Source organism: Thermobia domestica, chromosome 4, assembly GCF_964235325.1.
Source record: "Thermobia domestica chromosome 4, izTheDome1.hap1.1, whole genome shotgun sequence".
Classification (NCBI taxonomy): Eukaryota; Metazoa; Arthropoda; class Insecta; order Zygentoma; family Lepismatidae; genus Thermobia; species Thermobia domestica.
The window spans coordinates 248245817-248273481 of NC_137457.1; the positions used below are offsets into that span (position 1 = coordinate 248245817).

The window sequence follows — 27665 nt, forward strand, 5'->3', positions numbered from 1 at the left end:
TTACAGAGAAAATTAAAATTTTGATAGGCAAATCTGTTACGAAACAAGTAGATAGAAGAGAAAGTTCTATAATACATTTAATTACGTAGTGATGCTACGAGACGAGACAATCTAATAAGGCGATACGCAACGTGAAAATTGATTATAAAATTCCCTAAGTTAATGCTTTTAAGAAATTAAATTTACTGGGAAGCCTTCTGTATGCATCAATCAGCATACTGACAATACTTACGAAACCTTCGTAAACAAAAATAGTAATGTCATTTTTTTTACTTTGATATCGTGATGGGATTTAAATATACAGTATGTGGTAGTTGAATTGTTTTCCACATACAAAAAATAAACAATTATAATAGTCTTACACAAATTACTGTGTACTGAGCTTGAGCCACCTTCAAGCACATTTATTGATTGATTTTACGCACTCGCGATAAACAACTGCGCTAACGATTTCTTACATGTAACACGTTTGTTCTAATACAAGACACGATTTCATTATGATAGTGTTCCAATCCGTCATATTTGGTAGATAATTTCCACTATTTATTAATATGGAGTCTACATACATAAGAAATGTTGGAAATATTTCATTCACTGTTTTGTTTGTGGATATGAATCTTGTACATTGTTCTCACTCTCAGCGACGTAGAGGTCTCAGTTCTACGTTGAGAGAAAATTGCCCTTTTCAACAGAGTTGGTGATTTTCGTAATTTCGGCCAAATTAAGGTTTCATTTTTTAAAAATAATACTGAGCACAAACACTACAAACTTGTGTGTCATTAACATTTTTTCCTGTGGAAACCTTCCAAAATTTCAAGCATATAAACAAAATGGAGATACTTTCAAAAAACATCAGATTAAGGAAACGCTTCAATAATTTTGCTCACACCTGTACATAGTCTCTTTTCGACGTCACTAGAGTTCAACGAATGGGTTTGGAGCCCACTCTAAAATCTCGTTCACCAGAACTCGGTGAGAAATAGCTCGGTAAGCTTTCAATACCAGTGTTTACAAACTTCAGCGCAAGGTATTGAAAAATCTAATACGCGAGGACAAAACTCCTTAGTGATGGGCATGAGTGAGTTCGAGCGAGTATTCTTTGAAATTCGACTCAACTCGAAACATACATCGTTGAGCTCGACTCGACAACCCGGCTCAAAAAATTTCCTCCAACTCGACTCGAACTCGAGTCGAGCCAATTCGAGCTAAACTTTGTGTGTAGTTCCAAGTACTCTCTTCAAGTATCCTACATAAACAATATAATTATCAATGATATTACTGCTACTACTAAACGTCATTATTATTATTATTATTATTATTATTATTATTATTATTATTATTATTATTATTATTATTATTATTATTATTATTATTATTATTTAATTGTTGTTGTTGTTATTATTAAGAACACCGTGTATAACCATGAAAGGTAGGGGATTATTTTTCTGAATATTGAAAACTAGTTGACTGTCGATCTCGGTCGTCGAGAAGTCTTCGGAGGCAAGGACATCGGTCATGAGGTTCTGGGTTTGAGGTCTGAAGGAGCAAGTATTCCGGCTCGAACCAGAAATTGTTAAAACTTGTAGGGGACCGGCCAAACATGTTCAAAACTGCTCGGCCCGGGTTTAGGGTTGTCAGCGGCTCGGCTCATAGCTCATCTACTATCGAGCCAAACCGAGAAGTGACCCGAGCCAACAGCTCACCCAACCGAACTGGCTTGAACCGATGGTTCATCCGAGCCGAACCGAATTGAGCTGATTGCTCACCCAACCGAGCCACTTCGAGCCATCGACTCAGTTGAGCTGAGTCGAACCGAGTCGGTGGCTCATCTCAATCGAGCCGGCTCGAGCCATCTGCTCAATTGAGCCGAGTCTATGGCTTGTCCCAACAAGCTGATGGCTCATCCCAATTGAGCCTGATCGAGCAGTTCGCTCAGTTGATCCGAGCCCAGCCGGTTGACATCACTACCCGGGTTGGGCTTCTGCTTGGGCTCAAAATTCGACCGTGCAAGTCTCAGCCTTGATGGTAAGAATTATGTACTTATATTGGTGCTCACGACATTTGAGGCTGTCTCGTTACAAAAATCTGTTGTCGTCTCGTTATCAAGACGAGACGAGACACATTTAAAGTATCCCACAAATACACTAAAAGTACGAAACGAGATGTACCCTTGTCGTGAGCAACACAAAAAGTATTCCACATTACTGATTACATTTCTCATGGCTTTCGCTTTCCAGTCTAATCAGGCCATGGTTTCAAACGAGTTAAAACGAGCTGAACGAGCAAGCCATTTATCAAACTCAAATGTACTCGAAACTCGACCTCAAAACAGTGGCTCGACTTGAGAAAATTACCTTTGACCCGACTCGAACATCGAATAGAGTCGAGTTTTAGCTCGACTCGTGTCCATCCCTAAAACCCCTACACGAAGGGTCTGTCCGCTTGTAACATCTTAGTTTGGAAATTGGGTTATCACTCCAGAAAAGTTTATAATGCTTTTAATATCACTTATACAATCAATGTTATCTTCCTTGTCAACCTGAGGTGTGGGAGGAATTGCACAGATTTACTCTCATTTCCTTGTACCTTGCACCTCGCTAGCCACGTGCGTTACAACATATGGCTACAAATATGTTCACAATACCATAATACTTATAATGATTTATTATAAGACAATCTATGCAGAAAGTGTTTTTGTATAGCACTAATTGGCAAAATTTACTTTGCTAATTTAACTGAGTGGATGACACAATACCTTCAACCGAGAATTAAGACAAACTAAAACCTTAACTAATGATTCTTCTTCACTAATGTAACCGAGTAAGTTGGTGAAAACTTTTCTTGCTAATTTTCACGGTAACTATTGGGTCAAAAGATAAAAGTATGATTTAAGCGACTACTGAATGTTTACTAGTACTCCAGTAGCTTTCTTCAAAAGGGTTGTCCTAACCGAGATTTGGCTACTTTAACCTTGATTTTAGAGCGAAAAGTTTGTGGTATTTCTTTTTCTTATTATTATTCAAACGTTGTTTTCGTTCTTTCTGTCACCGACCTTCATTTTATGAAGACAATTATTCAGTTAAAAAGCATCGCTACCAGTGGAAGAGTAGTTGAGGTGTTATAGGCGCTGAGTTAGTAATCCTAAGGTTGTCAGTTTGAATCCACTCTATTTCGAAATGATACTTTTAAATTGAATTTCTTCTTCGAAGGCATCTCAAAAGAATCCATGTAACTATTCGATGGATTGGTAGATCTACTCTATGATTCTTTATCTCAGACGTTGCTATATAGTGCAATTCATATCTAATCAGGGATGATATCGAAACTGCACCTTGAATTGGGAGACATTCTATATTTTTCCTGATAGGACTTCTCGAGCAAGTTCCAAAACAGGTGTTCGTTTCTTGCCCGGAAGTGACCCCACCTTTGCAGGGGCTAAAATATATAGAACATTTTGACCTATTTTCTGTAGCAGGTGTACATAAAGTACGTTGCTATCCCTAAAAGTTGAAACCTATGCTAAAACGGCAAAACACCTGTTTCATCATTGTAAACGCATGAATGTAATTTAACGAAGTGAAAATATTTGCCCCAGGGTCCCAGGTGGGGTCCAACTCAAAATTAGCAATTGAAAAGAGGGACAAGTAGCATATCGTTTGAAAGCTAGTGTTAAAAGAATAACGATAAGAGAAGTCTCATGGCTCTAATCAAACTCTGTGCGAAATGGCGGAAGATTCAAAATTTGAAAACAGTCTGGAGCTAACAGTGCATGGCCACCACTAGAATTCCTAAACAGTGAAACAGGTGTTAAAATTCTAAAACACGTTGTTTGGGATTATTTTTTGTATTTAACAGTGTGTGTGCCTTTAGCTGGCAACAGTGTTCAAGTTGCTTAACGCTTTTCTATTGTTTGGTGAATAGTGTGTGTGAGTGTGGAGGCAGCAAGAACATGCAGTTTTTGGTGGACCATATATCATGGTCGAAATCATACAACACAGTACAAATAATAAGCCATGGTATTAAAATCATTTACAACTAAAGACCTTGTGAATATGTTTATTCTCGTGTATTATTTTTGTGTGCAAACTGAAGGTGTAATCATTAAATACAGTGAATTTATATTTGGTTGCATTCATGTGGTGTACGAATCAAGCCTTACAGTCCACTAGTATGAATAATGTTTTTAGCATTGTTATTGTACTTTAGTGAAGTAGCAAATACTTACATTCATATTGTACATTGGTCCTCCGGGCCGGATGAGTGCAAAGATTTCTGAGAATTGTTCTGTGCTGTTGTGAAGAGAAATGTGTTTGTGTTGACCTATATGTGGTGTTATCACGTACGTTGGACAATAATCACGTTTTGTGTAGGCGGACAGCTGTTGTACCAGGACCAGGCTTCTGGAGTATATTTCATAGGTAAAAAAAAGAAAGAAAAAACATCATCTTCAGGTCAGTAGTTTTTTTATTCTTCATATTTCTGCGTAGCATTTAATCATGAGTGAATCACACCAGCGTCTTTTAAGGCGAAGATCTGCATACAGAGGCCAGTTAACCAGAATAAACACTTTTGTTCAGGCCTTTGATCCAAATGAAGGCAATATAGAAGAAATACGTGCACGCTTAAAACATCTAAATAACGTCTGATCAAAGTTGCAGGAGGTGCAAGATACTATTGAAATTGATCAAATCGAACCCGAAGCGGAAGCAGTAAACGCTCGTGCAGAAATTGAAAATGTGTATTTTTCTTTAGAGGCTCAAATGCAAGCACTTGTTTTAAAGCATGGAAATAAAGAATCAGCTGTTAATAATAGCACTAGCAGTAGCGCACAAGTTAAATTACCGGTCATACAGTTGCCTGCATTTGACGGGAACTGTAAACATTGGTTATCATATAAGGACACTTTTATATCTCTTATTCACGAGAATAAAGACATTTCCACAGTACAGAAGTTTCAGTACCTCCGAACTTCTCTTAAGGGCGAAGCGTTAAACCTAATTGAAAATTTACCAACTACCGAAACAAATTATTCAGTAGCATGGCAATTACTCGTCGACAGGTATTCAAATAAAAAGCTAATTGCTTCTTCTTACATTCACGAAATACTACAAATCAAGCCAGTGTATAAAGAAAATGTAAATGAACTTCGCGCAAATATAAATGCGCTACAAGCACTTGAGCCAAACGTAAACCTCACAGACGTAATTTTGACCCAACACTTTGTATCAAAATTAGATGCAACTACTAGAAAGTCATGGGAGCTTCAAAATACGAATTCTAATTTTCCTGCTTTATCAGAATTCTTTTCGTTTCTCGAGAAACGTTGTCAGGTGCTTGAGAACATGAGAACTAGTATTGGTGGTGTGAAGCAGAGTAGTAGCGTACAAAACAAGCAAGCAAAAAGTATTCAGTCATCAAAGACTTATTTATCAACATTTTCAAATGCATGTGAATTTTGTAATAGCCAGCATCCCTTATATTCTTGTTCGTCTTTTGTGAATGCGGGACACAGCCAAAAATTAGAGTGCATTCGTAAAAATAAATTATGCATGAATTGTTTGAAAAGTAATCATTTTTTGAAGAATTGTAAATCGAGAGGTTGTAAAAAGTGTTCCAAAAAGCACAATACATTATTGCATGTAGACGTAACAAAAGACAAATCAGTGCGGTTTCCAAGTGTAAATAGTGCCGTGGAGCAAGAGCGTAGTAACAACTCAGATTCCAGTGAAAATTTAGGGCAAGTGTCATATTGTGCATTAAAGGCTAGGCCTAACGCAAGAGTGTTGTTATCTACTGCAATAGTAAAAGTAAGGGATAACAAGGGAAATTTGGTTCCTTGTCGCGCGCTTCTAGACAGTGCTAGTCAGACCAATTTCATAACAGAGAATTTGATGCAACAATTGAACATCAAACGGTATAGACAGTATACTCCAATTCAAGGTATAAATCAAGCAATTTCTAATACAAAGTATTATGTAGATATTTGTGTCCATTCATGTGTTAACACATTTTCATTGAATATAAGTTGTTCAGTTCTTCCTCACATTACAAGCAAACTACCGGAAGAAAGAATTAATTATGACGATTGGAACATTCCCAAGGACACTGTTCTAGCAGATCCTACTTTTAATACGCCTGGAGACATAGATATTCTTTTAGGTGCGGAAGTATTCTACATAATTATGAAGTCAGGACACAAAACACGGCCAGGTGATTTTCCAGTACTGCAGGAGACAGAATTGGGATGGATCGTGGCAGGACGCATTCCTCAAGAACGTGACCCCCATATTCCATTAACAACATGTTTTGTGAAGACAAACATAGATCTACAGCAACAACTTCAAAAATTTTGGGAACTAGAAGAAATTACTGTTACACCTAGATCAAGCGAAGAGCTTGCATGTGAGCGACATTTCGTTCAGAATACAACAAGAGATCATACAGGGCGTTTCATTGTACGATTGCCTTTGCTTGAAGACCGTACAGTTTTAGGCTATTCTTATCAGCAGGCATTGGCTAGATTAAAGCAATTGGAAAGAAGATTCGATCAACACCCGGACTTTGAAACTAAATATACGGAATTCATGCAAGAATATGAAGATCTTGGTCACATGGTAAGGATAGATGAGCGTAAAAAGGAGGACGTCAGCGTTGCATACTATTTGCCACATCATGCAGTTTTTAAGCCCACAAGCTCTACAACGAAGCTCCGTGTAGTGTTCGATGCTTCAGCAAAATCTGACAGCGGAAAAAGCCTCAACGACATTCTCTTACTTGGTCCTACAATACAGCAAGATTTGTTTTCTATCATTTTGCGCTTTAGAACTCATTCGGTGGTATTCACTGCAGATATCGCTAAGATGTATCACATGGTAAATGTTCATCCAGAAGACACGCCATTACAACGTATATTATGGAGAAGATCTAGAAATGAACCGATTCAAGTTTTTGAGTTGAAAACACTGACGTATGGTACGGTATGTGCTTCATTTGTGGCCACAAGATGCCTACAGCAATTAGCAGACGAAGAAGAGCATAATTACCCTGTAGCAGCAGAAATATTACGTCGAGATTTCTATATTGACGATGTTTGTAGTGGCATGAGCAACATACAGCAAGCTCTAGAGGTCCAGAAGCAATTGATAGAGTTACTGGGAAAGGGAGGTTTTACACTTAGAAAATGGAGTTCGAATGATCCAAGATTATTGGAATCCATCTCGCCAGAGCTTCGAGAAGTGCAGCGTCCAATCCAGTTCCACGAAGGCCAAGGCGTCAAGGCATTAGGATTGTCATGGCATCCAGACAAGGATATATTTCTCGTTGAAAGCAAGACGTCAACAATGAAGGTTCAAGAGTGCATTACTAAACGCCAGATTGCTTCAATCATTGCCTCTATATTCGATCCATTAGGAGTAATTTCACCAGTTGTCATTTCATACAAAATATTTTTGCAAGAATTGTGGCGGCAAAAGGTTCAATGGGACGACAGTGTACCGATGGAATTAGCAAAGAAATGGACTAAATTGTACAAGCAACTTCCACTAATCAATCAGATTAAATTCAACAGATATGTACTCGTTGAAGGAAACATAGCGGAGATTCAGATCCATGGTTTTTCAGATGCTTCTCAAAGAGCATATGGAGCCTGCATTTATATGCGATCGATCAATCAACAAGGAGAAATATCAGTTAAGTTATTATGTGCTAAATCACGTGTGGCCCCAGTCAAGAAAATCACTCTCCCACGTCTAGAGTTATGCGCAGCAGTTGTTTTGGCAAAATTAGTTCACAAGATTTTACCAATTTTAAAATTGAACATAAGTAGCGTCCATCTATGGACTGACTCCCAAATCGTGTTGGCATGGCTAGCTTCTCCGTGCAACAAATGGAAACCTTTCGTGGCCAACAGAGTAGCTCAAATTCAAGACTTAACTGACGTTAGCTGTTGGAAACATGTAACTTCTTCAGACAACCCTGGAGATTTGATTTCAAGAGGAATAGATGCAGTTTCCATAAAGGACAATTCATTATGGTGGCACGGTCCACAATGGCTTTCTAGTTTACAATCTAATTGGTCAGTGACAAGTAAGGATTCATTGCAACCAGATCAACTTCCAGAGAGTAAGGGAACCATAACATTGACAGTCACTTTAGACAATTGGTGCAATGAAATCATAACAAGATTCTCAAAATTGTCAAAGTTAGTTAGGACAATAGCATATTGTAGACGTTTTGTTCATAACATCAGACACAAGCAAAATAAACTAACAAAAGGTCTTTCAGTACAAGAATTCCATACAGCGCTCCATGTTTGCATCAAATGGACACAAGAAATTGGATTTCACAGCGAATTACAGCATCTTCGTGATGGAAACATTGTTCCACCAAGAAGTAAACTGAACAATTTACATCCATTTTTAGATAGTGAAGGCATGATCCGAGTTGGAGGAAGATTGGAGAATAGCCAACTTCCGTTTGACGCCAAACATCAAATAGTTCTGCCTTCAAACCAACACTTGACAAAACTTATAGTGGAAGCAGAACATTTAAGATTACTTCATGCTTGACCCCAATTATTAATATCATCACTACGCCAGAAATATTGGATCATCAGGTGCAAACAGGTAGTAAAACAAGTGATCCATCATTGCTTCACGTGTTTCAAGTTAAAGGCCAGTGGTTCAAAACAACTTATGGGACAGTTGCCAGCAGCTCGTGTGCAGCAAGCCAGACCATTCCTAAACGTAGGCGTGGACTACGCTGGAGCGTTTTACATAAAATCAGGAGCAGTTAGAAATAGATCTGTACGTAAGGCATATGTTGCGTTATTTGTTTGTTTATCCACCAAGGCAATACATCTGGAATTGGTAACAGATCTTAGTGCGCAGTCATTCATAGCAGCTTTACGCAGATTCATAGCCAGACGAGGAAGATGTCTCAATATATACAGCGACAATGGCACAAATTTCGTTGGAGCCAACAACGAATTGAAAGAATTGTATCAGCTGTTTTCATCAGATCCTTTTAGTTCTCAAGTTCATGACTTTGCATCGACCGAAGGAATTCAGTGGGACTTCATACCACCAAATTCGCCGCATTTTGGAGGACTATGGGAAGCCGGTATAAAATCAATGAAATACCATCTAGTTCGTATTACAAAGGGTGCAGTGTTAACATATGAAGAGTTTGCAACATTACTGACACAGATTGAGGCCTGTCTCAACTCTCGACCACTTACAGTGCTATCAAGTGAGCCTAACGACATCAGTGTTCTCACCCCTGGACATTTTTTAATTGGAGAAGCACTTACAGCTTTACCGATTACACTTACAGCTTTACAGCCTAACCTCACCGATCTACCACACAACCGCTTATCTCGTTGGCAGAAGATACAACAACTAAAACAACACATTTGGAAGAGATGGTCCCGAGATTATTTACATGGTATTCAACAACGCTCTAAGACAACTTCACCGCAACACAATCTCAAGGTCGGAGATGTAGTTTTGCTGATTGAAGACAACATTCCTGCATTGCAGTGGAAATTGGGCATCATTGAAAAAGTGTTCCCAGGAAAGGATTTCTTAGTTCGTGTAGTGACGGTTCGTACTACAACTGGAACATATGAACGTTCCATCAAGAAACTAGTTGCATTACCATATAACAAGGATTAGAATTGAGATTTGAGTAATAAAAAATAAGGACAGTTGTAACATTGCTTCAAGTTTTGTGTTTGTTTCGTTTTTTATATGTATCATTTAGTTTTATTTGGTCAGACCTTAGCTGACCAACAGGGGGGAGTATGTTTGGGATTATTTGTGTATTTAACAGTGTGTGTGCCTTTAGCTGGCAACAGTGTTCAAGTTGCTTAACGCTTTTCTATTGTTTGGTGAATAGTGTGTGTGAGTGTGGAGGCAGCAAGAACATGCAGTTTTTGGTGGACCATATATCATGGTCGAAATCATACAACACAGCACAAATAATAAGCCATCGTATTAAAATCATTTACAACTAAAGACCTTGTGAATATGTTTATTCTCGTGTATTATTTTTGTGTGCAAACTGAAGGTGTAATCATTAAATACAGTGAATTTATATTTGGTTGCATTCATGTGGTGTACGAATCAAGCCTTACAGTCCACTAGTATGAATAATGTTTTTAGCATTGTTATTGTACTTTAGTGAAGTAACAAATACATACATTCATATTGTACACACGTGTTTCATTATTTGAAAAGTGCTATTTATCGAAATGATAATGTTTACCCCAGGGTCCCCACAGGATCCCAGGTGGGGTCCAACTCAAAATTGGCAATTGAAAAGAGGGGCACGTAGCATATCGTTTGAAAGCTATCCCGCTACAACTTACCGACAGCCCGTCTGGTAGAAGCAGTCTAGAAGACACGGCTCCGTCGAATGTTGTTTGCTGAAGCTTGGCTTTTGTTCTATTCTATGTGTGAGAGCCACGTCAGTCACACGTCACGGTCGTAGCAACGTGGTAGCTGCCAGGACTGTATCTTTGTTATGCAGGTATGAGGGCCATATGCGTGACGATCACTCTACGGCGTGATAGTGAGGCTTGAGTGTCTCGTGGAGGGGTGCGGCCATGCTATTGTTCATGAAGAAGTGATAAAAGCACAATGGTTGGAGACACCAATTGCACTGAATAAAACTCTTCTCCATGCACTGTTCGTCGTCCGGAATCGAACATGTCAAGAAGGCTGGATCACCCTTTGTGTGGAAACAAAGAAAAGTCTCTCACTGACTGGTAACTAAAATCATCAGGAAGGTCGATGTATCCACATTTGCCGAAAGCGTACTTGATCATATCTTGGAATCTGGCTGATTCCAACTGATTTCGTGTTACCCCAATCAAGTAAGCACTGGAATACTGATTTGTCATGTCTAGCTTGTCTCCAAGTCCTTCATTCCGAACATGCTTGTGGCCACGCTTCACCGTCATTTTTCTGTAAAGAATGTATCCCACATCGAATGGTTGTCCATAAAAACTACAGCCTGGAGTGATAGTTCCTGGATGTAAGTCAGGACACTCTTGATACAAGTCCGGATCTCTCATGATGGCTGCGTCGTCCTTCAACAAAAGACACGGAGTTCCAACATCTCAAATAAGATGTGGCAGGTATTCCTTGAATATTGCCTTTGTCATCATTCCTGACTTGTTCACTCTGATTATGACTCCAGGGATCTGAGGGATTTTACATTCGACCCTTGATCCAAATTTCCCGGATGGTTCGCGGAGCCCAATGACAGTCGGGTCCACGAGCTTTCCTGATGCCGAAATCGCTTCCTGGACTGTGTAAGAATGTGTCACTTTTAATTCGCATCTTACTTAAGTTTCGACATTTTTTACTCCACGTTGAGTTAGAGTTCGTGGTGTTAGTAATTCATAATTGAATCCACTTTGATCAAGATTCACAATTTGATCAAGGTTCTAGTTATCCCCTTCAATCTCCCGCCTGATTTCTTGAATGTAGCTGTCGAATTCGTTTGAACGTTCCAGTGCTTTTGTTCTGGCTGCCATTGTCACGATTTTTGTGATTTTCCTGGAACCCCAGTTCATTTCTCTCAATAGTCGGCGGATTCAGAATCGGGATACCTTGAAACCAGTAACCCCTAGCTTCCGCGATTGTTCCAAGGCTTCCACGGCAATGCCTTCTTCAGTGATGCTGAAAAAATTCGGAGCAGCGCGTTGATTTTTGCACCATGCTTTGACAGAATCTCGGAGTTGTGCTAGCTTGGTCCGCTTGGATGCCTTGTCCAGGAATAGTTTCATCCGAATGATGTCACTTATACAGATGTTAACTCTTGCTACACGTTTCGCATCCTTGAGTTTGCGACCACTGCATGCGTTGTTATAAGCTGCTACCGTATCCCTTAAGAGCCGGCGGGACTCAAGTGACCTTGACAAATCGAAGATAGAGTTTCTCCTTGCAGTTCAAAGTGTTTCCTTATTTTGGCAACAGATGGGGTTGTCGCTGAAATGCCGTCAAAGCAAATGCACCCGTCCTTTTCCTTCGTTTTTCCCTGCATGTGGTCAAAGTTGGACAGCGTAGGAGGGGGATGGTTACGGCTGTAAATGAGACAGAAGAGGGAAATTCTTTTCTTTTGGCTAAAACAGAAACAGAACTGAAGAAACAAATAAATAAGAGGGACCAACATGATATCAGCCGTCAGCTCCGTGTCAGAGAGCCACTCAAATATCTACAACGGTCACAAACATACCATAGAGAACTAAAGCACTTGTCGCCTGTCTCTTTCTCAAAGGATTCTACCTATGGTAAATAACAGAATAGTGCGGGAAGAATCTAAATGAAGAGCCATGCCAATATTAAAAAAAAAAAAAAACCACACACACACACGGGAGAGTCGATATTCTAATTTATTTAGGGCCTTCGTGGTTTAAAAAAAAACTTGGAATTGAAAGGCAGAAAACCCAGACAAAGATTTGAAACGTATTGACAATGTGAATCATCTTTTTAGTGGAATCCATTTCCTTATTTTCTTTTCAAAATATGACCACCAGATTTACCCTCTCTCTCGCCTTCACATTCGAATGGTCCTGGGTTCGATACCAGTTGCTGACCATCCTGAGTTTTTCCTATTATAACAGGAAAAAGCCGCAATGTTACATTCAGCCTTGGGGACCGGCTTAGAAGGACAGGAGGAAGCACATGCCCTGCTTGATGTTGGTTTTTATTGGGGGAAATAGACCACTTCATTAACAATAGAATTAAAAGATGTGTCACTCATGTCCAAAATTATTGTCGCATGTCTATAAATATGTTATTGTAGGAATATAATTTGATAACGAATTCACCCGGTATTTCTTATAATGTTAGTATGCGTACAATCGGCAAAGACATGTATGTGGCAAATTTCATGTCAAAAGAGCAGTAAATAAGAACAATAAAACGAAAACAAAACTTTCGTGTCCATTTAGCAACATTTTATTTTACTCATTCTAATCTTCGTATTTATAATTACTGTATTTTCCTATGAAATTTACCACATATATTTCCCGATTGTACACATAGTATCAGTATTAAAAGTCTCCTGCAAAATCATTATTACATGATATTTTTACAAGAAGACAGTTATAGATATGCGACAATCATTTTGGACATGAGTGTACAAGGATGTAACAGGTGCTTGTTTCAAACATTAAATAAGTGTTCGTATAAATTGAACTTGTTTCCTGACGTCATAAAACTAAGAACTGTTGCAGAGCGATGTAAGTCCGGTGACAATACAATATTCCATTCTTACTTTCATACTTTGCAATATATCTATTTATTTTAAAAGCAAATTTTAATATGTTTTTATTTTCAACTTCCTTATCCTAAAATAAATACTAGCCTTTAACCAGCCCTGGTATCCCTGGTTGCATATCACTTTAGGATTTGGAAAAGGTGTCCAACGAATTAAAAAAAATGATAAGACACCTTTTAAAGACATTCTTTTGTTAATAAATTCTCACTAAAAAGTTAAAAATAATTTTGTTTATGCAAGACTAAATAAAAAGAATGGAGAGCGTCATTTTAAGAATTTATAAAGTAACTGTAAGCCTATATGAGAGCGCATCCCTTTTTTTTTAGTCACGCATAAACATTTTTTTTAACTTTTAAGTGCGACTTGATTAATGAAAAAATGTCTTTAAATTTTTATTATTATCTTTTTTTATTATTGTTAATGTTTGCGTCCTTGGCATAGGGTGTTTATTTTGGTGAGGTACCGTATGGTACGTTTCTATACTACTAGGGTATATTAAAATTTAGTTTCCTATGCGTTACTACATACATTAAAAAACATTTTTTTTAAAGAATTACTACCGAATATTATTACCGCTCCGCTAATAAGAGGGAGACAGATTGAGGATACCAAACACCCCTACCGTTGATTGAGAAATATTTAGGTGTCGACACTGATGAGCAACATCTACATATGAATTTGAATGTTTTATGGGCTTTAGACAATTGATTCAGACCGGGAAACATGGGGGACAGAATGTTGGAAGCAAGTAGTCCAGTCCCTAGTTTGAATGCCTGGAATGAGTAAGGACTCTTCCCCCCTTGGTAAAACCTGCCGGAATTGGAAGCAATATCAAAGAAACACTGCTTCGAAAAAAGAGGGAGCAAACATGCATAAATAGTCAGAGTCGGATTTAGGTTTAGTGGGGCCCCAAGCTGTTGAAGGTAATGGGATCCTTTATGTGTCCAGATGAACATAGGCACCCTACATACAGCAATGAAGAAACTAGAGATAATTTAGGAAGCAGACTGGTAGAAGGAGCCCTATTAATTACACGAACGTAGGCTACACAGCAGGAAGCACTGTTGCTACGTATATATAAATTTTATTTTATTTTTTTAAATTTTCTTATATTTTAGAAATCCAGTTTTTCTTTAGATTTTGGGGCCCCCAAGAGAGCGGGGCCCTAAGCTATAGCTTCTTTAGCTTACACGTAACTCTGGCACTGTAAATAGTATACATATACAGGCGCGGATCCAAGGGTGGCTATAGAGGCTATAGGCCCCCCCCCCCTTGACGCTCAGGTATACACTGGATAAAATGGACTTCAATCCTGTTTACTCTGGATAAAGAGGGAAACTATGGTTTAGCTCCTCCCTTGATCATATCCTGGATCCGCCACTATATATATATATATATATATATATATATATATATATATATATATATGTGTGTGTGTGTGTGTGTGTGTGTGTGTGTGTATAAATGTGTGTGTCTAGTATGTTGTACGATGGAAGCTGATGAAAGAGCTTTATACCATATTATTCTTGATTTTTTGACAGGTAAACAAAGAATATTTCGGGAATTAATCTATCCTAAAGATTATAATAATGTGTCTTATTTTTTCTCTTGCATGTATATTCTTAGTCCTGCAGGAAGTTTTCATTTCTTTCTTGGAATAGATAAACGAAGACTGGTTCGGCTTCTCCTTCACAAATTTTTGTCGAAAGGTTAACTTTATCGCTACAAACACAAATTACTTCTTCTCACAGAAACCATCTACAAACACACTGTACTGCTGAAACAGAAACCATCAACCAAAGAGGTCATAAATTTTGCCATTCCTCGTGTTTGAAGTTCCCGTTCTTCATAATGATTTCCTTCCTCCCGCCTGTTAAGAAGTTCAAAGAAGATTTTCAAAAGGACTGGCTCCCGCTGAGAAGGAAAGTAAGATGAGGAATGACTATAGTGCCATCTAGCAGTTATACGGCCAAGTACGTGAACACGAAAAAATCTGATTTCTGATTTCTGTAGATTCAATTATGAAGGATATAATTTCTCATCGATTGTGAAATGGATGTCTTTGGAAACAGCAAAAAAATAGTACAGTAGCGCACAAATACAAAGATTGTACTCCATTCTCAAAAAAGTCCGGAGTTTTTAGCTCTTTTCCTTACTGTAAAAAAACAGAAGACTTTTCCGTCTGATTTTGATCATTTTCTTATGGGAATTTGGATTATAATTATCTGTATTTATAAGAAGAAAATATCACGCACAGCGTTCAAATTGCACCTTTAAAATGAGATGCATCATATTTAGTGCGCTACTGAGACATTTTTGCGAAAGAACGAAATGAAACCGTGATTTGCCTAAAAAATGGTTGAGATCCCATGTTAAATTGAACACCAATATTCCGGCCGCTGTGGCGCACTCCTTCTCCCTCTTAATTTCGTTTCACTCCATGATCTCCAAAATGCGGTTTCCTGAGAAGGATTTGGGTCCAGGTAGTCGTAATCAGGATCGCCTTCGGTACCGAAGCAGTTCCTTGTTGACTTGATGGCGTGTCCAAGGGCACGAATTGAGTAATATCTTCGAACGTAACATAATCGTCTACGGTCATTGTAATGCCCTGGAGAACAGAGTTTGTCACCATAAACTTGATGAGCTTGTGAACCTTCTTTGCAATCTAGAGAATCAATTTTTTAGATGTAAGTCAACGTTATTGCAAATTGACTAACACAACTTTTCATTCAAGCTAATCACAGGCTATAAGTCAGGGTTGCTGGCTTTCTAAATTCGTCATTGCAAACGTTCAATGTATAGAAATGAAAACGTATGTCCTGGAGTCCGTATATGCGGGCAGCGGTCAAACTACACATTTTCAAATGGTTGAGTAGTATTTTCTTTCAAAGTTTCCCAAAACAGACAGTGTATGGAACCAATCTTTCGTCTCTACGCCAATCCTGTGCAAAATGGTGGGGTGTTTACACTACGTCTACATGTTGAATCTTAAAGTTCATGACCACCTCTTACACCTAAAGCTTTGAAACAAATGTCGAACTATATGGTTCTTCACATCAAAACGACACTTGTAAATGCAAAACAGCCACGTGGTCTAGAGGTTTCTAGATCGCTTCTACCAGACGGGCTGTCGGTAAGTTGTAGCGGGATAGCTTTCAAACGATATGCTACGTGCCCCTCTTTTCAATTGCCAATTTTGAGTTGGACCCCACCTGGGATCCTGTGGGGACCCTGGGGTATTTATCATTTCGATAAATAGCACTTTTCAAATAATGAAACACGTGTTTTAGAATTTTGACACCTGTTTCACTGTTTTGGAATTCTAGTGGTGGCCATGCACTGTTAACTGCAGACTGTTTTCAAAATTTTGAATCTTCCGCCATTTCGCACAGAGTTTGATTAGAGCTATGAGACTTCTCTTATCGTTATTCTTTTAACACTAGCTTTGAAACGATATGCTACTTGTCCCTCTTTTCAATTGCTAATTTTGAGTTGGACCCCACCTGGGACCCTGGGACAAATATTTTCACTTCGTTAAATTACATTCATGCGTTTACAATGATGAAACAGGTGTTTTGCCGTTTTAGCATAGGTTTCAACTTTTAGGGATAGCAACGTACTTTATGTACACCTGCTATAGAAAATAGGTCAAAATGTTCTATATATTTTAGCCCCTGCAAAGGTGGGGTCACTTCCGGGCAAGAAACGAACACCTGTTTTGGAACTTGCTCGAGAAGTCCTATCAGGAAAAATATAGAATGTCTCCCAATTCAAGGTGCAGTTTCGATATTATCCCTGGTAAGACGAGGACCCGAAAATTTTATAATTTTTGCTTAATTTGAGTTGTAGGTCGTGTGAGCCATTTGAGAATTATACATATATATAAAGTTTCAGTAGAAATATTAAAACTGTAAAGTAACAAATGTAAAGGTAATGATGTTGAAACGAATGAAATAACACATCCAGAGATTTTACAAAATATTCTATCATGTGAAACAAAATGAAAGTATCAACAACGTTTATTTTCCTTGGTGTCTAAGGTTAAATATAATCACTTTGTGATTTTCTCATGATATCAATGACTCTTAGATACTAAACGATGTCTTCTTCCCGAATTTTATTTCTTGCAGAAGCTTTGATTTTACTCTACTTTTTTGCAGTTTGCTACTCTGATATATTTTGAACAAACTAGATCAATTGTAGAATGCTTTACTTAGTTCTCCACCAACCAATCTGCAATGAAGTGGTGGTTGTCTAACGTTGAAGAATGTGAAAAATTTGAGATGTGAATGCATTTTTGTTCGCGTGCATCCATCGATTTCAGATAGACTGTTAAAGAATCACAGTTTTTATACTAAAAAGAAGAAAAGAAATCTCAAGATAATTGAGTAAAACAATTTTAAGATAACTGTAATTTCGTGAATTTACATAAAACAATAGTATATGTGACAAGATGCCAAACTGTAAATTATGATTGATTCTAAAATGTAATAAGTAAGTGAACATATCTTCTTTTCATCTTTAATGTTTGTACATCTGAATGTACTAATTTATGGTTTTGACCAAGCTCTGTATTTGGTTCTTGGCTGTTTGTTGCACTATAAATAAAGCGTTTTATTATCATTATTATTATTTAGCTTCTGTTTTAGCATCTTAAGGACTAATTCAGCGTTATAAACAAAATGTACTGTCTTGTAACCACGTAATTATCATGATGATTTTTCGTATGGATGGCCTTCATTCGAGCCTCGTGGGAAAACATGTGCTTTGTATTCTATGTTGAATTGTACATACATATCTCCTTGGTCCTAACGGAGACGTGTACCGTAACGTCTTAGTCCTAAAAAGACTCAAAAAGTTATATTGAGCCTCCAAACTTCGAATCTAGAAACACTTAAGTTTATGTACTATACTAGCATGAAATTCGGAAAACAATATAGCTCAATACTAGCAAATCACTCAGCTAGAATTTTAACACGTTGACTCCCAACACGTATAACAGTGAATTGCATGAGCGTTTGTATTCTCGAGTGTTTGTTTATGTTAAGATCACTAAAGATCATGTTCAGTTCGGAAACCAATCTGAGCAAACTGACTTATAAGCTCGTGAAAATTATATTACCATATAAAATTGCAGAAAAAGTGACCCACTGATAGTACATGGCAACAATTGTAAAAGTCGGGTCACGCAGTTTCGTCCTAAATTTTATAAAATTTTATAGTTCTTTGATATACCGTTACGTATGATAACATATGTATACTAAAGTCATACGATAACTAAGTTCATGTAAAAGCAATTTATATCTAGTTATTTATTTATATATTTTTCTTTCAGGAAAAGAATCAAAACAGATATTGTTTCAAAGTTTATGGAAGTATGACACAAGAACTAAGACGAAAGGTTTTAGATTTGCATAACAAGCTAAGAAGTGATATCGCAACATATGAATCAGTGGCAAAGTATATATTTGAAAGTGAAACATACGCCAAAGACATGAAGTCCTTGGTAAGCAGAACATTTTTTCTTTAATTTGTCTCTTCTACTGCACTTAACAATATATACAATAAAGTGAACATGAACTCAGGAGAGGAACATCAGCGTGCTTTAATTCCATGAAACCTTTATATTCGAAACATTATATTGGATTACTGCTTTTGTCAGGTCACCAAATTCATGAAGCGAAAATCCAAGATATTCCTGCCATTTCTCAAAATGATTGCATTCCATCAGAAAATAAATTTGAACATACTTAATACACATTCAGGAAAATTAGACAGAAAGGGCAAAACTTTTCCATAGATCTATGAAGGCTTACTAATATCTGAAACAATGCTGATTTTTATTTATTCTTTTGTTCACTAAATGAATGTGACTATATTATGTAGTTATTTGTTATAATCCATGCGTGCAGGTGATGTGATGCGTGTGTGTATGTGTGTGATTGGGAGTGTTTTATATATTTGATACATTTTTTTTTATTATTATTATTGTATTACAAATCATAATCATTGCATGGTCAAGTGGGAGACAAGGCATGATCAGCCTTAATTTCGCCATGTAAAATAAGACTAAATAAATAAATAAATAAATAAATAAACTTTAAAAAATTCCGACCAAACTGGATTTTTGTGGAGACTTTTATTTCGATGTCAGCATATCCTGAAAGTGTTTCCCTGATTTGAGCCGTAGGTTTTTGTTCTTAAGGGTGAAAGGAGAAATCTAGTTTTCTTTCAACTTATCTCGAAAATTGTCAATTTTTTGAAGAAAATATTATGAAAAAATTTATAATTTATAAAATTCTACATAAGAAGATCCACAAACCTTTCTTTGTAGAAGAAATCGTGGTTTCAGCCAAATTTACGGTAAAGTTGCAATATCTGTTCTTTTACTTTTTAATATGTACTCTTTTCCACATCTCCGTATTAGCAGAGTACTGGGCATGTTTTTTGTGTTGTATTACTAGCAGTGGATATGTATACGCCCTCTTGTTTTTAAAAGCAAGTTTACGAACTGACTTTCATCTTTCTAACATAAGTACAGCTCACAGATGACGAGAAGAACCCTAAAATAGGGGAAGCGGGGAAAGATTAACGACACGGTCAACTTTCCATTTTCGGTTTTTGACATGTGGTCTATACTTAGATGTCGTCTGCTACTCCGGGTAGTTATCTGTATGCTATTCCGTGGTGTCATTTGAAACCCCCGTGCGAAAAGTGGGCGAGCCCATACCTACGTCACACTACTTCTGCTTGGGTTCTTCTCGTCATTGGCATAAATCTTAACCATTTCTTCCCCTTTGATCCCCTTCTCTCCCCTTAGAGTACCGTACGCATTAAAATATTTTAAACATCCTACGCTCTCTTCAAAACGTTGGTCTGTTCGATGAGGCATTTAGAAATTTGTAAAGTAAACGGTGTGGGTTTGTATACCAGACAAACAAACATATATATTCATTTTCATATACAAGATAAACCACCTCTTCCACTTTGAATCCACCTCCTCCTACTTTAGAATAGGCACAAGAAATGTTTAAATAGCCTACTATCTTCTAGATCATGGTCTCTTCGTTGAAGTTACTTAAAGGAATGCCACGCAAGTGGCTTGGATTTTCAAACCGGACGAACAAACAAACGTTCTTTTTTATAACGAGGTATATAAGGTTATAGTGGTATGTGCTATTTCTGTTCATACATACTTCAGTTTATCTCTTTGAAACGATTGGCTTAACAAAAAATGTAAGAACCTTTTCTGTGTAGAATTGTATAAACTACATTGTTACTCATATATATTTTTCTCGAAAAATTGATACTTTCCAGATAATTGCAAAAGAACTACATTTTTTTCCTTTCCTCTTCCCCAATAATAGAAAGCGGACGGCTCAAATTAAGGGAACTTTTTAGAATAGGCTGAGGATATTGAAATAAAAGTCGAAGACATCTTTTGAAGTATAATTTTACAGAGCTAATATGAAAATTATAGTACAGGTATTTATTACTACAAACATAGATATAAACCTAGTTAGAATACTACTAATTAAAATTTCCAAAGATCTAGCGTGAAGAGGGGAAAAGAACAGGCATGAGCAAAGTTGATGATGCTGAAAGCCAATTATAAGTTCCTGAAGTTCTTGGCTTATTTATCATATCACACAGTGTTTATGGTGAAAGGAGCGAAGTTCATACAGTTTATACTGTAACTGCACAAAACCTGAAGTACTGCAGATGTTCCAACTTCCACCCTGATTCCGTCGTCTGTGCACTGAATCTTCAATAACAAAGATACTCTTTCCACCATTACTAACAATCATTCAACTAAGTAGGCAGAACAAGGAAATCTCGTCATACAAGTGGAAACTGGAAATAATGTTCTACTAATTTAAGTAAGGGAGTGCTGACAATGGTGATTTTGAAAGAAAAAGTGTTAGAATATCTTAAATCGTGAAACATCTTGCAAAGAGAATAGCAGGTGGGCTCAAAATACTTCACAATGACACAGCGAAAACAAACCAGGACAAAAAAAAAAAAAAAAGAAAAAAAAAATACTCATCTCGGCTTTTACCCATGCCGTAAATATCGCAAAATGTAATATTAAATTTTCTGTGTGTCCGATGTTCAATGATCGATTTACTGTTGCCAGGGGCACGGTGGCTTAATGGTAGAGTACTTACCTCTGATGTGTGAGACTCCTGGTTCGATCTCTGTCTAAGTAAGTTTGTGGTGGACAACATCGTGTCCGAGGGTTTTCTCGGGGTACTCCAGTTTCCTCCCACATTATCACTTAATCATCCATCATCATTCACTTGTCTTAATCATTAGTTGCCCTTAGCTTAATGAGCATAATCGTGTTACGATAAACTGATAGTTAAAGAAATATTTATTTTTATTATGGCATTTTTTGACTGGTGTATTAATTCATTCGCTCAGCAATGGATAAAGCGCTCAACAATGTTGTTTGTTTGCTAAATAATATCGTGCAGTGTTTTATACAGACACGTAAGGAGGATAAAATTTACCCCAAAATATTTAGAATTCTCTCAAAATTTTCCAAGATCTATGTATAGCATGTATGTAATGAATATGGTCTTCCTTTCCTCCGAAATCGACGAGACTGAATAAACCACTGGCATCATGGCATGTCAATGATATGATAATGAAGTGAAAACATAGTAGGGGTTTGGTGGGAGCAAAAAGTTCTATAGATTATTCTTTATTTTACGTAGAGTAAGGTCACAAAACATTCAGAAATCTCCAGCGCAATGCCAGGATATTATAAGGAAGTTCACACAAGAATACAGAAGAGTGTAGGACCTCACTAGGAAACAATAAATATTCCTCCCAATTTTATATAGAAATATATTGCATTTTGGGTTATTTTTCTGCTCCCTGGTGATTTTTTCTTGATTTCAAGTAGGTCTCCAATTTTAAATTGCTACCATCTGTCCGTTTCAACGCGTGCTCCTGTTCTATCCCATTTGGTTATCACCTAATACCTTACCAGCAACAGGCAGACGCTGGACACGCATCGTCAGCGTTACACATCATATATTTAACGTGTACCAAACTACGTATGATTCTATTATTTTGATAATAATTTGTACCTCTTTCTAAGCCAATTCTCCTTCTATTATTTATGTGCTATTAACACCATACTCTTAACCAAAAATAAGTTACTTTTCCTCCCAATTTTCTCTAACAGGCTATTTTTCAAATTAAAAATTAGAGAGCCTTATGACGCTTTAGAGAGTTTCCTAAAATTAGAGAGTCGCTTTGACGTATGATTAGTGTCATACTAAAGGCCTGATTACTGCAGGAAATATATGTTACTCGAACTCTTTAGTATGGCACTAATCACACATCAGAACGACACTGCAAATGGTCCAGCGTGATAACTATTGGCTTTCAAACGTTATAACTATTTTTGCATCTATTATATAATTTCAGATTGTTACTTGAGTATTAATACGATAATTTGGAGCTATTTTATGTGTGAAAAGTTAATTTCTGTTTCAGCATTGGGATGGAACACTTGAGGTGATGGCTCAAATATGGGCAGATCAATGTGTAGTCCAATATGACACATGCCTGAAAATACCACCAGGTATGTTTATTTACTTGTAATAGTACTTTTGTGAATCCTAAGATATTTGTAGAACCAAGCAAAGCGTTTTATCTATTTGCATAAAATAACAGAAACTAAAGTAGCTGGTTTAAAACAAACACACTACTGAGTATGATGGAATTAAGTCTTCGGTAAAACTGGAGATATGTGTTTCTTATTTTAATATAGAGAGTGAGTCAAATGATGTTACCTGGAATGTTTTTCGTTTCTCGTTTCGTATTATTGTGTGTAGCTAGGTGAGTGCGTGGATAATAATTACTGTTGGCCACCTGTGTTAAAGAAGAGAGAACTTCTCCTCGAATAGTTACCTAAGGCATAAAGATTAAGATAATTCAGCTAAATCCACTGGCGGATCCACGGGGAGGGCGGAGGGGGCGACCGCCCCTCCAAAGGATTTTAAAAAGCCCTTCAAAGGACTTCCAGCATTCACCATTGGGAAGGTCTTTTCCCGACCTATCCAAACTATGGGACAAGCCTACCACAGTCAAATCAAAATGTGTGGTACTTAATAGTACTTAATACAGACATATTTGAAGTGTGACTACTTCTGTCCCTAGTTCCTTGAGGCGGTCACCATAAGCCCCAAAGGAGCGAGAATATATATTCACTCGTTGGACGAACAGTTGTAGGAAGGACGGTAAAACTTTGAACTAAAAAGGTATATTTTAAAATTGTGTCCTAGAAAAAGGATATGAAAATGGAATTCGTGTCCCGAAACTTCAAGTACTCTCACCTTGAATAAAGAGAAACAGAGAATCTTCAGCGCTCCTTACCGAAAGCTCTCTGAATCTGAGACTTTTTTGTTGGTTGATTGATGATATGTATTTATGTCGTTTGCCAAAAGCGATGCTTTACAAAACGATAACTAGAGTGTAAAGTTGGATCTGAACCACTGTAGTACGTTCGATGCTCACTCACCCGGAATCAAACCACAGACAGTGCTGTGCCGTTGGGAGGCGAGCGGGGCGACGGTCCCGGGCGACGAAATAAGGAGGCGCAAAATTCTGGAGGAAAAAGAAATAATGGCATTTCATCTTTTCTTGGGAAATTATACAAGCTGTTATTGTAATTTATATATAAAAGACGAAGTCCTAAGTGAATAACTTATCATCGCACTGGCCAAACCGCTTAAGCTAGAACTTGAAATTCCAACAGTAGTTAAGATTTATGACGTAGGGTATCACTAAGAAAAGATTTTTTGGAAATTCGATGAAAGGAAGGGAGAATGGTGTGGAATTTATTTTAAAAAGATGGCAATCTCTCCAAATCCCTTAATGTTAGAGACTTGAAATTTGGTATTTGGATTTCTTATTTAAAATAATTGTACAGAGTACAAGCGTTTCAACGGTTTTTGATACTTTAGTACAATGGAGAAAACAAGATGTGGGAGGAAAAAGAGACGCGAATTATAGTAAGAATTATTATAGTAAGATATCAATATCTAAAAATCTTTGAAAGTTAGAAACATGGAATTTGGTATATAGACTTCCCACTTAAAATAATTCAACACGAATTTCAGCGCTTTTGACATTTTACCTAAAAGGGAAGAGAAGGGATGGGAAATATTATTATAAGGTGTCCATATCTCAGGATCCTTTATGGTTAGAAATATGAAAGTTGTTAATTTGATTTTTTTTTAAAAAATATTTCAAAATGTATTTGAGCGGGTTTGTTTACCAATTAACGTAGAAAGGAAGGAAAAGAGGTGGAGGTGGTTCACTAAAATCCCTTACGAGATGTATGAATTTCATGATAAAGTTTTAGCTCAATTCAATTGTATATGAAAACACAGAAGGAAGAACGCGAAATATTGTGCCACAGTATCACGTAGGAGCATTTGCAGCGGCGCAAATCTGTATTCAACATTGGGGGGAACGGGTAAGACCGTTGTCATATTTTTTTAAGCAATATTCAAAATATTTGTGAAGTTGCAAAGCAATGCTAGGGTTCTGGAGAGCAGAGTTTTCTTGAACGTTGGGAGGCAGGTATATTTGAGGCTTATTCTGGGGGGACATAGATTTCATCTCACTTTCCTTTGTAGCAATCGGACACAAATCACATTTCTTCCCAAAAGAAAAATTTCAAATCGGATTATTGGGAGGGCAGTTCCCCCAGTTCCAAGATTGGAGGGGCGTCCTCCTCATGCCACCCAGATTTGCGCCAGTGAGCATTTGCTATATTGTACGAGGCTGTATGTCGAGCAAATTGGGGGTCTCAGGGCAAAGCCCCACCTGAGCGAAGGCTAGTATAATATAATTTTATTGTTGTTGTAGGGATAGCTATAATTATACTGTTTCGTGGACCCCACAAATATAGAGATAGATGAAGTTTGTATCATTATTGATGCAAAATATAAATTATTAGAGCAAATTGTACACTCTTTCGTTAAAATGAAGGCCATCGTCAATACAGTATTTTCTTTTATGCAAGTGCTGTGAAAGACAGTGCATCTGATATATTGCAGTCACTATGTGTGAAGTGAATCATGTCACCACCTCGCTTCCAAAACGGAAGTCCGTACTTAATTTAAATTTACAGAAAGCATATACTTTCATATAAAAAAAAAATACAAGTTCTGGTCCCAATATGGAATCTGGGAATCAGGTTTACACCCCTTCCAGCCCCGGACTCAAATGCGTCCCTTTCTTGCAAATTAGAATTCTGTCCACATTCAGGCTACGTTCATCTTCCAGGAAGCGAACCGCCCCTCCCAAACGATTCTTCTGGATCCGCTAGTGGCTAAATCTCAATGTAATTTGAAAAGGAATTTTGATTATGACTACACTTCAATTTTACTAAAAGCTTGTTTTAATTTCAGGCAAAACTCTTCTGGGTCAGAATGTTGGTTACATTTTGTTTACGAATGAGACAGAAGACGTAGAGCAATTTATAGAAAAAGAAATTCAAACTTGGATTAATGAATATATATACTATCCTTCTTGGGCATATGAGAAATATAGAAGAGAGTAAGTAGAAACTATTGTATGTATGTATATAATGAATGTTTCATTAACAAAATTGCCACATCTAATTTGGAAAGAAAAGTAGGAAAATATTAAGTCCCTTTGGCAGCAGAGGCAACAGCTATGTGTCTACTGTGCAGCTAAGTAAGGCTGGTGTCTAACAGTTGATAAAACACGTGATGCGTTGTAGACACAGTTGCCAAAAACTTTGTAGCAATAGAGATAGTAGTTCTTCCGACCAACATAAATGTCATAATTCTATAATCGTAATAATATGACAAGATGATTTGTAACGTGTGATATCCAAATAATATAAAACTCCGAGTATTTGACACAAGATTAAAATTTTACCTACCGGGAACAGCGCTTTGAGTGTTCTGGGTTGCCTAGAAACATTGTGTAAAAATAAATACTTCAGTGATTGGTGGATAGCCTTCTTTTTAATTTTGTTTACAGCAAGTGCAGCTTTCTATCAGATGCCAGCTTTCCTTAACCACACAGTATTATCCTACAAAGTATTTGATAGCGACATTTCTGAAAATGGAAGTCGAGACTTCTATGGTAATCGTGAGATGAATACATAGAGAGTCGCAAAGGAATGTAAAAATAATAAATGTAATTAGGATCTAGTAGCAAAAATATGTATTTTAAAGATTATTTTGATATACATATTTTATTTGCATAGTTATATTGTCAAATACAGTAAAGAATATTAAATAAATTAAGAATTGTTTAAAAACCAGTTAGAATGACATGAAGATTAAACTTGTGAAAAGCTGCATATGGAATACAAGAAAAATGCAAATACAACAAAAACTGTATTTTAAAGTACCATGCAAAATGAAAGCTAGCCTGAAACCTGATCCTGTGTAATTCACAAGCAATAAGCAGCAATGATAGAAAAAACTTATTACATACCGATAATTACTTATGGTGGTCGCTGGCAAGATAATGTGATATGAAATACGAAAGCCTGTTTTATAGTAGAAGAGGGACTTTCCCTTTTCCTTGACCAAAATAGTGGCCTGTCTTATGTTAGGAAAGCCTGCTTTATAGTAGAAAAGTGACTTTCTCTTTTTCCTTTACCAAAACAGTGGATTATCATACGTTGGGAAAGATAGTACAAGACTGACATTTCCTTTTTCCTCTTCCAAAATAGTGGTCTGTTGTATGTAGGAACAGGGGAGTAGCCACGGGGTCCCATCGGGGCCAGGCCTCCCCTTAATGATTTCCTGCCCCCTCCCCAAATGACCAGCTTTTAAAACATCATCGTAACATTACCTCGCTTCAGTCATTTAGAAATAACAACGTTTACATATAATTAATCATATACGTAAAATAGTTTGGAAAAATACTATTTTACCATACCGATCGAAAAATAGTATCGTTTATCTTCCCTATATCGATCGGAAAATAGTATGGTAAATTTTTTGTGACAGCAAATTACACAATTCCCTGTGATTTATATTTGGCAGTTTGAAGACAAACGTTTTAACAAAGTACTATAAATATAAAGGTAACCAAGAAAATTCTGTCGCTCTTTCATCCACCAACCGAACATCAATATGCCACTTAAGACTTACCTAGAAGATCAAAAATAGTCCCCATCAGCATCGACGACCTTCTGCCAACGTTCTGGAAGGTCAGGATTCCATCGCTGTAGAACTTGGTGGACCATGTAGCGAAGAAGATACCAAGTGGATTTATTGCACCTCTACCAGGGAATTGAAATGGCGTCCTCTAAGATGATTCTTCAATGAATGGAACAGGTGATAATCGGACGCTGCAATGTC

At 37.2% G+C, this 27665-nt stretch overlaps 1 protein-coding gene across 1 annotated transcript in view; it reads left to right on the forward strand.

Moving 5' to 3' along the window:
- Window positions 1–27665, forward strand: part of LOC145683093 (venom allergen 5-like) — a 65858-nt gene that overhangs the window by 17294 nt on the left and 20899 nt on the right. The window contains exons 3-5 of the mRNA XM_081754451.1: window positions 18626–18796; window positions 22801–22888; window positions 25728–25875. Of these exons, the coding sequence (XP_081610577.1) occupies window positions 18626–18796; window positions 22801–22888; window positions 25728–25875 (407 nt within the window). The remainder of the gene's footprint in view (window positions 1–18625; window positions 18797–22800; window positions 22889–25727; window positions 25876–27665) is intronic.